Consider the following 15,168-nt stretch of genomic DNA (forward strand, 5'->3'; position numbering starts at 1 on the left):
CCTTCCCTTGACCTCACCCCCTTTCCCCCAACCACCAGTCGTTTGGTGATTTTCTGGGTTTGTGCCATGTCCCCCCATTCTAAAAAGTTGGAATGCCTTTGGCACTAGCAGTGAGAGCTTGAAGCTAAAGTGTGTATGTGTGTGTGTGTGTGTGTGTGTGTGTGTGATTTTTTGTTTCCTCACCCTACCCCCGTTGCCTTCAGCCCCACTGGAATGTGCCTGCTAATTGCTTCTCCAAAATGGAATTTGAGATTCTGCACCCCTGCAGTACGGGATTCACATATCCACTTTTTGCTGCATGTTGAACATGTGGATTTGCCTTTGTTGTTGTTTATTCGGTCAGTCACTTCCGACTCTTCGTGACTTCATGGACCAGCCCACGTCAGAGCTTCCTGTCGGCCGTCGCCACCCCCAGCTCCCCCAAGGTCGAGCCCGTCACCTCCAGAATATCATCCATCCACCTTGCCCTTGGTCGGCCCCTCTTCCTTTTGCCTTCCACTTTCCCTAGCATCAGCATCTTCTCCAGGGTATCCTGTCTTCTCATTATGTGGCCAAAGTACTTCAGTTTTGCCTTTAATATCCTTCCCTCAAGTGAGCAGCCTGGCTTTATTTCCTGGAGTATGGACTGGTTTGATCTTCTTGCAGTCCAAGGCACTCAGAATTTTCCTCCAGCACCACAGTTCAAAAGCATCTATCTTCCTTCACTCAGCCTTCCTTATGGTCGAGCTCTCGCAGCCATAGGTTACTACAGGCAGTTACTACAGGGAATACCATTGCTTTAACTATGCGGACCTTTGTTGTCAGCGTGATGTCTCTGCTCTTCACTATTTTATCAAGATTTGTCATTGCTGTCCTCCCAAGAAGTAAATGTCTTCTGATTTCCTGGCGGCAGTCAGCGTCTGCAGTAATCTTTGCACCTAGAAATATTTGCCTTATAGTGAAGCATTTAGCTCAGTGATGTCTAATCTGCCTAGCAGAAACCCTGTAAGGTGTTAGGCAGAGGTCCCGCACAACTTCCTAGGATTCTTCCCTCCTCCTCCTCCTCCTCCTCCTCCTCCTCCTCCTCCTCCTCCTCCTCCTCCTCCTCTTTCTCTCTCTGGTGGCCATGTGTCCTACTTTACAGAGGACAGTTCTCTATTTGAAGGTGTCCTCTTCAAATAATTTTTATCTTTAAACCGGTCCAAGTGTAGTTTAAAGATAAAGAACCATAAGAAGGTGAACAGCAGGTGCGTTGCTAGGTTCTTAAAATATCTGGGGCACAGGCCCATAACACAAGTTTGCATATGTGTATATATATATATGTATATGTATATATGTGTATATATATATATATATATATATATATATGTGTGTGTGTGTGTGTATGTGTGTGTATCTCTCTCTCTCTCTCTTCAAGTCTAAGCGCACCTCTATTATATATATATATGTGTGTGTGTGTCTGTTGTGTGATGTGTGCATGTGCTGTGTAGTATAGATTACATACATACATACATATGAAGTATGCACTGACCCCCCCCCCCCACTTCAACTCAGACTCCTATTCAGCATTTTGGAAAACATCCTGCTTCTGATCGGGCCAATTTATAGTTGGACCACTTCAGCTCAGCACCAAACCTGAGTCAAGGTTTGGAAAAATGAGTCTTTATGCTTCCTGTTGACTACCATGGGAAATTAGAAAAAAAAATTGTAACTCTTTTCTCTTAGAACTGGATGATAATTTCAGGCATAGTAGTCCCCTAGAAGGGAATTACACCTTCCCAATGTCAGAAACGTATCTGCAGGATTTATATTTTGATTTTCTTTTAAATGGAACTGCCAATAACATTTTTATTACTTAAAAGAATTGGATAAAAATTTCAGGATTCATTGCCCCATCACAGGAGATCATGTCTGCCAAATTTCAGAATGATAGCCACAGAGGTTTCTGTGCAAGGGTGGCCTTGACATTTTGCGGTCTCCAAAAGACGACGTACTTATCTCCCAATTTTCCTTGTGGACCATTGTTCTTAAAATTACTGACAGCCTAGAGTTGTCCCCAAGTAAGAAACCACCAAAGTTGCAGATGGATAGGGGCAGCAGTTCATGTGGAAGGGGAGTTCTCCAATTTGGGGGAGGGAGTGATTTACTTTCCCTTCCCTTTACCCCTTCCCCAATTGTTTTGTAAGTTTGTATGAAAATGCACAGGTCATTAGAGTTGTCCCCCAGGCAATAAACCTGCAATGTTCCTGAAGGATATACATGCATGCACATTTAGAATTACTAGAATGTATTTACATTTCACCAATGTTAGCAGCAGGGGAACATGGGTGGGAAAGTGCTATTGCACTCATGTCCTGCTTGTGGGTTTCCCATGGGCATCTGGTTGGCCACTGTGTGAACAGAATGCTGGACTAGATGGACGTTGGTCTGATGCAGCATGAATGAATCTTCTGTTCTTAAATAGAGAGTGCCTCTGCGCATATGCAGAATGCTTTTCTTTTTCACCACTGAGCACTTGCATTCTCCCCCTAGCAATTCTATTCCCCTCCATGCAACCATCCCTCCTCATCCTACCATCCTCCAGCAACTCTTCATAAAAACAGATGTCTTGTTTTGTGAGACTCTCCTTTACCTCCTCCTTGTTATGCACAAGCTCTCATTGTATCTTCCTCCCCATAACTTCACTTGTGCCAAGACTTCACTAGGATTCAGCCAATGAGTCTGTTTTCAAAACAGTTATGGAGAGACTCTGAGCATGTACTAAGTGCCTTTCCCTCACCACTGAAGCTAGAGTTCATGCAACCCCCGCCCCCCAAACAAACACAAATGACAAAACATGCATAGGGCTGAGCTGAAAGGGTAGTCTATGCATTAGATGGAATTGGGTAGGCACTGTATTAAACCTGCAGTGCCATGCTCACAACTCAGGACTTATTTCTGAGTAACCATGCAGAAAATCAAGGTGCAAACCTCCCTGCAAAAGTAACTTGTGCTGGAATCCTATGCACACTTTCCTGAGGGTAAGCCTCATTAAACATAATGGGGCTTTGGAGTAGGCATAGATAGGCTTGTATAAATGAGCAGTATTTATCTCCCCTCCACTTAAAAAACAACCCCCAAACTCCTATTTTTATTAAAGCTTTCTGTTTATAGGAACATGGGAAGCTGCCTTAAACTGACTCTGACCCTGGGTCCATCTAGTGCAGAATTGTTGACACTGACTGGCAGCAGCAGCTCTCCAAAGTTTCAGGCAGGATTCCTTCATAGCCCTACTTGGAGATGCTGGGGATTGAACCAAGCATGTGCTTTACCACTGAGCTACAGCCCTTCCTATTGCTGGTTAATGGCAACTGTCAAACAAAACAACCCCAGATTTGTTTCTCTGCAACCATGTAAACCCACTTTTCTCAAAGCAACCCTCTTGTCTGTTTGTATAAAGTCAAATACAGTTCAGAACTTCTCTTGCCCACCAAAGGGACTTCTCTTTAAAAATTCCCCAAGATATGCTCTGGGTGGAATAAAGAAGAGAAAAAAAGAACAGGATAGGGGAAGGAAGAAGAAAAGAAGAATGATAATTGGGAATGCATGGGTGTGTGTGTGTGTGTGTGTAGAGAGAATTCCCTACACCAAGTGGCTCCTTTCATAGAGGTCGTACTTCAGAGGAATTTAGGAGGCTGTGGAGGGTTTGTAAGGATTGCATGCACTTAAATTAACTTTATTAGGTGAGGTGGCTGAGGGCTTTTTCTAGCTTTTTTAAAACCATGGAACCTATTTAAAAGCCTCAGCAGTTCCTTGATCATGACACCACATAGCCCTAACCCCCCTTTTGGAATAATTTGAGTCCGTTTCTGTTTTCCAATGCAAGTCCATGGAAGATGTAAAAAAAAAAAAAAGGCAATTAGGACAGCGCAAAAGATCCAGGGCACAGCTCAAAAAGCTCCGGGGCCTGTGCCCAGGTGGGTCTGCCTATAACAATGCCCCTGGTAAGCCAGGCTCCTGAAGTTGCCCATCCACAATTCTGGGTGTCCTGTGGCCTGCCCTGCGCTCAGGGGCAGTGGAAGATGCTCTCCCATTACCAGTGTTGAAGTAAGAGTTAACTACCTGTTCAGTTGACTTCTGTACATGGAAAGGGAGGGTGCCATTTTGTCCTTGGCCTCAGGCAGTCCAATGTAGAAGAAGACTATCGTCTGTAAAGTAGGACACAATGGCCACCCCTGGACTTGAATAACTACAACTCACCCCAAAGGATGATAGAATCTATATTACATTCCACTTGTGCAGAGAGAAATGCTTAGCATCCAAAATGGAAAAGAAGGCCCACTACCTTGGGGTGGGGCTGGGGGGTGGGGCAGGGAGGAGATGTACACTCCTCAGCTAGGCTATAGCAGCAGGAGCTTGCTGCCCGATTCCACTGAGCTTCGTGCATCCAGCATCTTCTATGATGCTGACGTTTGTTTGTTTTTCCATTGGGGAGGGACATAGAGTAGTCACTTAACTTCTTCGCAATTTTGTGATGACTCATATGAAGGCACATCATCCCTTCCACTTAACTTCACTGTACAGAACACTGTTACAGTTTGCCCAGGCTTTCTGTTCCAGGTGCAATGTATCCAAAATGCATTGCTGTACATTACTGGGGATAAACAAGCAGTATATCATACTTGACACACAAGATAGATACAACACCCTGGAATTCATATACTTAGGATTGATGCTATTCATTCTAACCTGATGCGGAAGAAATTTATTGGACAACCTAACTAGTGGAGTTTGTCTGCAAATCAAGTCAGTTTCCTTTATTTGCATTATATTTCTGTTTCAATCAGTTTGGGCTGAAGAAGATATATGTCACTTAGTTTGCATGCCTAAATATGAATGTATGTGTTAAGCCTAGCAGATACATATAAGGATTATAGGTACATCTGGAACATCCTTCTTTTCATGGCTTCAATTTCTACCTAAAGATTTGTCTTCCATAAAACAATCAACCAGTGCAAATCGAAGGAACACACTAGATAATATGAAAATGTGTGATTGGATTTCATGTATCTGTGTGTGTGTTTTTAAAAAAAGCAGATGTGGAGGGATCTGGTGAGGACTGGGACTATGGAACATGGGGCAGACTGTAAAAAAATCCTTTCCCTTCATGTCACGATGCAGACAAAGAATCCCCTCCCCAAAGCTGCTATTCCCCCTGGGAAAGAAACTGACATTTCCCCCAATGGCAGCTTTGTCCAGAGGGGAAGGGGGATATCAGCTTTGGAGGGATTTCTGTGACGTCTACAGCACAGGGGGAAAGAGTTGAACCCCACTCCCCGCACACCCTGGGCCTGAAAACAAGCAGATAACTGAAATGCCATCATGCATTTCACACATCATCTACTTAGTTAGACCCATTGTGTTTGTCTCTCTAATAGTTTAAATTTGTCCCTGGCAAAGAAACAGTAACCAAAGTGTCTCATAACTACAGTTCCGGCAGCGCGCCAGGAGTGCGTTTGCACAGCTGAGGCTGGTGCACCAACTGCACCCATTCCTAGAGATGTCTGATCTGGCCACAGTGACACATGCTTTAGTTGCATCCTGGTTGGACGACGGTAACAGGGTCTCCATGGCTGTCTCTGAAAAGTGTCTGGATACTTGACTTGAGCTGGTCCAGCATGCTACAGGCAGACTGTTGACCTGCTAGCGTACCTTTCACAGGCACTGTCTGAAAAGGACTACAGTTGACCATTACCAAGTAGGGATGTATGGATTTTGTAAAACCCGTTTCCTCTGCGTTTCATGGATTGTCAGGTGCCTTTCGTTCCATTGTCCGCTCATTGATGGAATCGGATTATTTCCAGTTTCTTGAATTTGCGCAAATTTGCACTTTCTAAAATGCCCCAAATGTGCAAATCTCCCCATAACGTGCATTTACATGCTTTAGCCTATGTGGGAAATGTGCTTTTTCAGCTTTTTTTTTTAATGTTACGTATCTTTCTACAACTATTTTTGCATAAAATTCCAGAAAGTAAAAAAAACAAAACGAAACATGGGCTGCAAGTCCTCAGAATCCGTGTGACTCGGGAAAAGCCAGACCGCTGCAGAATCCACAGGTAGGATTTATAGAAATCCAAACACATTTGATTCTGTTGTGGATTTCTCCGACATTCCTATTACCAAATGGTCACTTGCCACCAGAGTATACATAACCACACAACTTAACCTTTTTGAAAGATTTCCCTTATCTGGAAAGGAAATCTGCACATGGTCAGAGGCACTCAGCCCTATTTTTGTAAACAAAGGCATGTTTCAGAGAGCTCCTATCTATTTTGCTAAACATGCTAGTTTCTGGAGTAGCTCTACTGGAACACAGTAGTCTTTCCATTGACAGAACAAACCCACGGTCACAGTGGGGAATAGTTCCCCTAGCACATTTCAGCTAAATACACACACACACACACACACACACACACACTGGCCATTAATGTTCCAGAAGGGCTTATTGCCTTAACATGGGGAAATGGTTTGTAGACACTTGTAAAGACATGTCCCAAGCAAGCAATGGTGCTAACCCAACACAAATGGTGCTAACCCAACACAACTCCCAGGTGCTCAGGGATACTACTGCATTGGCTGTAGGGAGGAGAGGCCCCTGTGTGATCTGGTGTGGTGCTCTGCACAGCATTTGGGGTGGCCTGGACCACAGATTCTTTCAGAAGATAGTCATCTGGGGCCACAATCCATCCAAGAATGAAGTGTGCTGAAGCCCATTGAAATCACCTAACCTTGTGTCAGAGTACGGCTTTTGTAACTAGCATCATCAACAATCTCTGCTTTTATTGGTGTTGTTCATTATCTTAATAAAAATGCTTCAAATTCTCATATATTATTAAAACCATTAATTATTAAAAAATTAAAACCAGCGTCTCTTCGCAAGGCTTTGCGCCGTCAGACAATGAAATCAAACTTTTTGGAAGGGAGGTTCAAGAAAATCCCCAGAGAACAGCACCTGTGCATTTCTGGTGGACAATAGGTAGAGGACACCATACATTGTATGTTGTATCGTAAACTGTATGATGGACCCAGGCGAAAATATTTGCAGAATCTCATAGCAAAGATCCCTACACTCAGTGATATGGATAAGATTAAGCACCTGTTGTCCAGCCCAGAGAGGTTTATAATGTTTAATACAGCTAAATTTGCGGTGAAGGCCGCTCAACTTAGCCAAGCTTATCTGGCCTACCTCGAGATTTAAGATTTTGTATGTTTTATTCTCTGTTTATGATGGGCTCTATTTTATGTATGTTTTATTCTCAGAAGTGTGTACGTCTGGCTATAACCTGTATTTGGTTGCCTTATTGCTAATAAAGTGAAAAGTGCTTTAAATTCTCATATATTATTTGACTAACATTTGAGGAATATTTGACCAGTCCACTAACCCTCTGTTGTCCTTGCTGTTACAAATCCAATCCAATCCTATACTTATCAGTTGGGGAGCCTCAGGCCTGTCTGACCCTCCAGGGTTCCCCACCACCATGCCCCTTCCCCAGGCCCCACCCCCTTTCACCTAATCATTGATCATTTGGTGGTTTCCCTGTTTTTGTGCAGTTTTCTGCCCAATTCTAAACATTTGAAATACCTCTCCTTAGGCTCAGAGCTTTAAGTTACAATATGCTGTTTTCTTTTATATTTTTGGATGCACCTTCTTTACCTTTGGCCTCACCCACCACTGGAATATTGTTCCCAAGAAGTCTCTGGAAATTGAATTCAGACTTTGGGCTGAAACAGTTTCCTCAGCCCTGCTATACTTGGTATTGGCAATTGTGGGGCACAGCAGAATCCCTTAGAGGCCAGTTTAGGCCTTAAAGGTGTCACATTGTGATCCATGTGTATGGGGACTGAACTGGATGAGTCTTACAGGAGGGTTCTTTAAGCTCTCAGGCTCTGTGATTCTGCCATCAAAATGTTCATTTGTATGAGCCATTTTGATATTTCTCTTTCATCATAACAAGCATTTATGGGCACCTTTAGTGATGTAGCAGAAGGATCCAAATTGTCTGAGTGCTAGAAAGAGACAAAAAATAAAATAAAATAATACCCCAGTGACTGGCGACAGTAAAAAAAAAAAGTTGCCTGCCCCTGTAATCATATATCTTAGGACTTATAGGTTGGACATAAAATAGCAGACAGGTCGATGATTAATCTACATATGCAAATGAAAAGGGAAAATGGGAAGCTGCTGTATTATTTTTTGTGCTAATTACTGCAATTTCAAACATTTGATGAATAGACTCCCTAATGGAAAGTCCTCCTAAGAGAGATGTTGCTATGAGATTCATGACTTTCGTAACCCTGTGAAAGAGTTGCCAGACCCCCCGAGGCAGGGTGGGGGTGGGATGCAGGAAGAGAAAGAGAGAAAGAGAGATATTTAGCAATAGGAAGAGGAAGGGAAGTTGCCTGCATCAGCACCTACCATACGCTGGATAACAGACCTTCATACAGCAAACTGTACTCAGCGCTGTCAGGCTGGTGAGACTGCACAGGCCAAAGAGAATTCCGCAAAAGGCATAGAAGGTGCACATGGTATGGTTGAACAGCCACCTGGAAGGGAGAGAAAACTAGGGGAAATAAATGATCTTACCATAAGGTATTGTGTCCCAGGTGGAAAGTGTCGTTTTAACAGTATTGGTCCAAGCAGTGGTTTGCCAGGGGGCCAATAAAATAAAAATAAATCACAGGAGTGTGTGTACTCTGTAAGGCCTGTCCTGCCATGGCACAAGTCATAGAATCATAGAATCATCGAATCATAGAATAGTAAGGTTGGAAGGGGCCTACAAGACCATCAAGTCCAACCACCTGCTCAATGCAGGAGTCTAAATCAAAGCATCCCTGACAAGTGGCTGTCCAGCTTCATCTTGAATGCCTCCAGTGTGGGAGAGCCCACCACGCTAGGGATGGACGAAAGTCACTTACCTGTCCTCAAAGCTTGTTCGCGGTGGGGGGGAGGCGCTTCGCTGCTCCCCCCGCTAAGTTCAGGCCGGGGGAGGGAGGCTTCCCGCCTCACTCGGCCGAAATTCAGGCCGGGGGAGAGGCTTCCCGCCTCGCCCGGCCGAAATTCAGGCTGGGGAGGAGGCGCCTCGCCTCGCCCGGCTGCGAACTCAAAAGTTTTTTATTTTTTTAAAAAACGCCCCCGTGATAGGCTACGTGACGATTAACGTAGCCTATCACGGCTAGATCTGCAAAGTCAGCCGTGATAGGCTACGTTAATCGTCACGTAGCCTATCACGGGTGACTTAAAAAAAAAAAGCGCGTACGCTAATGGCGGCCCCCATAGGGAGCCGCAATTTGCGTTCCTTATTTGGTCGCTGTAGTCTACGTAAATCTTTACGTAGACTACGGCGAAAATAAGGCCAACGCAAATAGCGTTGCCCTTATTTTCGCCGTAGTCTACGTAAAGATTTATGTAGACTACAGCGACCAAATAAGGAACGGGAATGGCGGCTCCCTATGGGGGCCGCCATTATCTGTACGCGCTTTTTTTTTTTAAAGTCACCCGTGATAGGCTACGTGACGATTTACGTAGCCTATCACGGCTGACTTTGCAAATCTAGCCGTGATAGGCTACATTAATCGTCACGTAGCCTATCACGGGGGCGTTTTTTTTTTTTTTCTTTTATTGCAATGGCGGCAGCGGCAGCCGGTCGAAAGACCGCGTGCCGCTCCTGCCCCGGACGAACACCCGCCGAACCGCCGGCCGGACCCGCCGCCGGGGGGGACATTTGGCAAAGGTAAGTCCCATCCCGGGGGGGCGGCGGGGGGCGGGGGGGCGGAGAATTTCTCCCCGAAACTTGTTCGGGGGGCCGAACATGTTGGCGCTTGGCCCCCCGAAGTTTCGGGGAGAAATTCTCCGCCAACCCTACCACCTCCTCCCTAGGTAATTGGTTCCATTGTTGTATTCCTCTAACACTCAGGAAGTTTTTCTTGATGTTCAGCTGGAATTTGGCTTCCTGTAACTTGAGCCCATTATTCCGTGTCCTGCATTCAGGGATGATCGAGAAGAGATCCTGGCCTTCCTCTCTGTGACAACCTTTCAAGTATTTGAAGAGTGCTATCACATCTCCCCCCAGTCTTCTCTTCTCAAGGTGAAACATGCCCAGTTCTTTCAGCCTCTCTTCATAGGGCTTTGTTTCCAGTCCCCTGATCATCTTCGTTGCCTTCCTCTGAACCCTCTCCAGTTTGTCTGCATCCTTCTTAAAGTGGTGTCCAGAACTGGACACAATACTCCAGATGAGGCTTAACCAGTGCTGAGTAGAGGGGAACTAGTACTTCCTGAGATTTATAGGCTATACTTCTATTAATGCAGCCCAAAAGAGCATTTGCCTTTTTTGCAGCCACATTACATTGTTGGCTCATATTCAGCTTGTGCCACCTCCAAAGCCACCTCCCTGCCAATGCCTCGCTCTGAAGAAGGACCCCTCAGAGTGAGGCATTGAGGTTGGCGGTGTGGTGGAGAAGGAGGAGGAAGAGGGAGGTCTTGCACCAGTGTTTATTTCTGCTAGCACAGCACCATTGGCACTAGCAGATTGCCAGGGTTGGATACTACCCAATATCAGAACCACAAAACTAATAATTGGCCATCATAATTACAGTTATCCAACATAGAGCAAAAGATAAGCACCCTGCATACATTACGCACATTAAACAGTTGTGTATATATCCCGTTTCTCCATGCATACCTCAAACTGCTTCTGCCAGCCAGGGGGAGGAGTAATTAGCTTTGCAGTATGCCAACCCCCTCCCACAACCCTCCTACTGAACCCAGCTCTGGCTTTGAAAATTTCACATAGCATCATCCACCCATTTTTAACCAAAGGGACTAAAAATATTGGCTTTCATAAAAATGAAAGCTGGGGCTGGGGCAACTTTTCTGCAGTTGGAGATTTTGCACCTCCCTATTGAAGCATTTCAACCTGAAAGCAACCACAGGCAGCTCTACACCACTTGTTAGTGGAAAGTGTAGAAAAGATCTTGGAATGGTAGAGTTCAAGTACTGCCGGAGTCAGATCTGGATCTTCCCTTCTTGGCAGTTGGTTCAGATGGCCCACTCCCCACAAAAAATTATTAGATCTATGAAAAGGGCTCAGTTGTGAACAGAGAGGCCTTAGGAATCAGCACCCAAACTGGGTCAAACTACGTGTGACATGGAAGTTCCAGGAGAGCCCAATTTGGACTTGAGCTGTGGTGTGTCAGGGATGGGTTCTAACCTTTGCCTCTATGCCAAGAAGAGTGTTGAACCTTTGTCAGCCCAAGGCCCACTTCCATTTTGGAGAAGAACTCAGGGCAGGGGCCACATTCAAATGGTGGTCAGTGCCAAGGCAAAAAAGGCTGGGGCCAAAAATACCAGCATATTTTAGCTTAAAGCTCTTCCTGCCAGTAGCAAAGCCTTAGGGGAGACATTTCCACCTTTCAAAATCTGGGAAAAACTGCACCAAAGCTGGGAAACCACAAAATAATTGGTGGTTGGAAGGAAAGTGGTATGGCCACTTCGGGAACCCTGGAAGGCCAGATCCCAGATGGGCTGGATTTGACCCCTGGGCCAGAGGTTCTGCACCCCTGCTCTATACCATATCTTCAATGCAAATCGGCCCACCCAGAAAACTGTTATCAGCTGCAGCGGGGAAATTTACACTCTTAAGAGCTTAAGTCCTTAGATTTCCACTCTGTGTGGCTAATCGTAGGCTTGGGAGAGGGAATTTTATTTTTATTTATGATTACATGTATATCCCACCTTTCTTCCATCATGGAACTCGAGGTGGCTACATGTGGTTCCCAGGTGGTCTCCCCTCCAAGCACTGACCAGACCCAAACCTGCTTAGCTTCAGCAAGTTGGCTGCCTCATGTGCGAAGAGACCATGCCCTGGGAATTTAAGTCAGGAACAAGAGCTAACCTCCCCATTCTCTGCACTGCAGCCCTGATCCAAATTGCCCCTGCTCCCGTGCCTGCTTTTTCAGAAGGTAAACCAAGTTGGGAGCTTCAAACATGGGATGCTGATATCAAGTCTAATTTGATCCTGATGCTACCTGGATGGGAGGAAACCATTAGGAGCCACCCCCCATAAGCCTCCCAAGCTTTTGAAAGGAAGGGTGGAATCCAAATATAAATCTACCTGTGTGCAAAGAAGGATGGTGTGGCCAGTGGGAAGAGGATCACAGTCATGCCCACATCGCTGATGGAGAGATTCACAATAAAGAATTCAGCTGGTTTCAGGATGGCTCTCTTCCGATAGGCTACCAGAAGGAGGAGAGAGTTGCCTAAGAGAGACACGACACCTGAGGGAAAACAGAGGTAGAACCCATATTGAAATCTATGGGCATTTGGTGAGTGACTTCAGAAAGACCTGGACAAAGGGTGTGTTATATTTACCTGCCATCCAGAAACATTTACATTGCGGAATTGTTACATACACATACATTGATCTGGTTGCAATCCATAACATCATCCTCTATTATTATTATTGGTATGATCCTTCCCCTGTTTCCTTCTTTCCTTACTCAATGTATTCTCTCACTTGCAAGAATATCCATTTCACAGAGAGATGGCATTCTTTACATTGTAAAGTTTCCAACATGAGAGCAATCTGCTTCTTAGAACTGATCCCATAGAATTTCCTAGGGATGTACGAATCCCTTACCTCATTCCGGGTGGGGGCATCTGTGGTGGTGGGGAGACAATCCCTCCCTCCCCCCGGAATCCTCCCCGGCTGGCTCCGATCTGCGGCGAGTCCGCAGAGCGGCCGGCCGGGGCCAGCCCCTGCCTGACTTCTGGCTGCGGCTGGTCTTTGGACGCAAATGGCGTCCAGCATAGCAGGCGCCATTTGCGTCCCCTGCCTTTTGCCATGATAGGCTACGTAAATCTTTACGTAGCCTATCACGGCAAAAGGCAGGGATGCAAATGGCATCTGCTATACTGGATGCCATTTGCGTCCGAAGAGAAGCAGCGGCGGACAGTGGAGGGCAGCTGTATGGACTGGGCCTGCTGATGACCGGGTAGGGTCTGTCCAGGGAGGATTCTGCGGGGTGGCGGGGGGGGGGTAGCCCGTTCCACCACAGACTCCGAGGGGCCGGATTCTTTAGAACGGACTCACTGGAGTCCGTGGCGGATTTCTCCGCCATCCCTAGAATTTCCCAAGCTCTCTGAATGATGCTATTTTAACTTGGGTTACACTCTTAGTGATTCATTTCCTTATTCTATACCTGGCCAGAAACAAAACCAAAAAGTGCTTTCAAAGAGCACAGTGTTAAATTACTTTTTGAACATTAATCTAGTGGTGTTTTCAGTAGGGCTGTGCACTGCTTCGGCCAGAGGCCCAAAGCCAGAGTCAAAGCGGGCTGCTTCAGGTCTCTTTGAGCCCCTTCTGAGGTGAAGTGAAGGGAGCACAAAGTGACCAGGAGTGGGTCGGGGGCTCTCTGAAGCGCTTGGGTGCTTCAGAGCTTCTGCACCCCCGGCCAGCCACCCTGGTGCCTCCAGATACTTACCTGAGCTGCCCACTTCTGCCACCTCCCCACCACCTCCTCCGTCACCTCCAACTGAAGCTGCAGGGACAAGCTGTTCCTTGGTTTGAACATAGTTGAAACAGCAGTGGTAATTAAAATTTAATGCCAGGATTTTCCTTTTCTATTAAGTCATGCTAATTTCATTTTAAAAGAGTTTTCCTTTGTAACCACAAAGGAGGTCCCAATTACTCCAAGGGCAGATTATGGGCGATTGGAAAGACTTCCTGATAGATTAGCTTGCAAATTAAATATTATGATAACAGTAACATGCCAGAGATGTAGAATGGCTGCTTTAGCAATGCCCTCAACCACCAAATCCTCAGCAACACTGGCCCATTCTTAAGTAATCTGCATTCGAGAGTTGAGTGTAAATCAGTTCAGGTGAGAGAACTGGATCTGTAAGTTCTCATTTCACTCCTCCCCATGATTTCTAATGCAAAGCAACATTTTATTCCCTTACTTATAGCTTTTGTAGCCATTAGATCCATTAGGCTTCTTATTTTATAGCCTATTTATTAGCAGTGCACACAAATGGTTGAGTCAGATCTTCTCAGTCCTTGCGACCTGAAGAATCATCCTGGATGAGCTGAAAGCTTGTTTTGAAGGGACGCTGTACTGGAGCCTTTGCCAACCTGGTGCCCTTGAGCTGCTTTGGACTACAGCTCCCATCAGTCCAGCCAGCATGGTCAGTGGTCAGGGATGACTGGAATTATAGTCCAAATCAGTGGGAGGACACCAGGTTGGGGAAAGCTGCCTTACAGTAACTACCAGAGAGGGGCAGAGAGAAAGAGAATGAACCCAAGGTGAAATACCTTGGGGCACAGTCTCTTTCTGGAGTGCTGGTGTGGCTAGAAATCTGCTGCTTTATAGGAGCTCCTCTTTGCTTCCATTGATGCTCTGCTTATATATTGATAAGTAAAGTAAATGTTATAAAAAAACACACCTTCAGACTTCAGTGCTCTGTTACTCAAAGGAAACCAAATCCATGGTGGTCCTTGGAACTCCCCACCACAGGAGGAAGTGTGGAGTATGTGACTCTAGCAGTGATGGGAATAATGATAATAACATGAAATGTGTTGCACAGTTCAAGTGCTTTATAAACGTTTTACTGTAGCGTGTCTTGCTTTGGTCTCCCATTTTCTCTTGTATATTCCATGGGACAGCCTTCCCAAACCTGACACCCTCCAAATGTCTTGGAGTACAGCTTCTATCATCTCCACCCAACATGGCCATTGGCTATGCTGGCTCGAGATGATAGGAGTTGTGATCCCAAAACATCTGGAGGGTGCGAGGTAGGGAGGGGCTGCTATGGAATGTCAGAATCAGGGGCTGTCACCTGACATGACAGAGAATGGCCACACTGGAATGTGTTGGTTCCTTCCAAACGGTCATAAGATTGCATTATCTACTAGAGTGATTGCTTGATTGTTGTTGTTCAGTCGTTCAGTCGTGTCCAACTCTTCGTGACCCCATGGACCATAGCACGCCAGGCCTTCCTGTCCTGCGCTCTCTCCCGGAGGGTGCTCAAGTTCATATTCATTGCATCCGTGATGCTATCTAGCCATCTCATCCTCTGCCGTCCCCTTCTCCTTTTGCCTTCAGTCTTTCCCAGCATCAGGGTCTTTTCCAGGGAGTTTTCTCTTCGCATTGGTG

The 15,168-nt window shown here is 45.8% G+C and overlaps 1 protein-coding gene across 1 annotated transcript in view; it reads right to left on the bottom strand.

The window, feature by feature from the left end:
- LOC146348831 (opsin-5-like) overlaps positions 1 to 15,168 on the bottom strand; it is a 40,640-nt gene that overhangs the window by 19,153 nt on the left and 6,319 nt on the right. Inside the window, exons 2-3 of the mRNA XM_084848393.1 lie at positions 12,129 to 12,291; positions 8,435 to 8,562 (exon numbers count right to left, since the gene is read on the bottom strand). Of these exons, the coding sequence (XP_084704519.1) occupies positions 8,435 to 8,562; positions 12,129 to 12,291 (291 nt within the window). The remainder of the gene's footprint in view (positions 1 to 8,434; positions 8,563 to 12,128; positions 12,292 to 15,168) is intronic.

This window comes from Heloderma suspectum, chromosome 4, assembly GCF_057233095.1.
Source record: "Heloderma suspectum isolate Gila_16-S chromosome 4, 16-S_ref, whole genome shotgun sequence".
Taxonomy (NCBI): Eukaryota; Metazoa; Chordata; class Lepidosauria; order Squamata; family Helodermatidae; genus Heloderma; species Heloderma suspectum.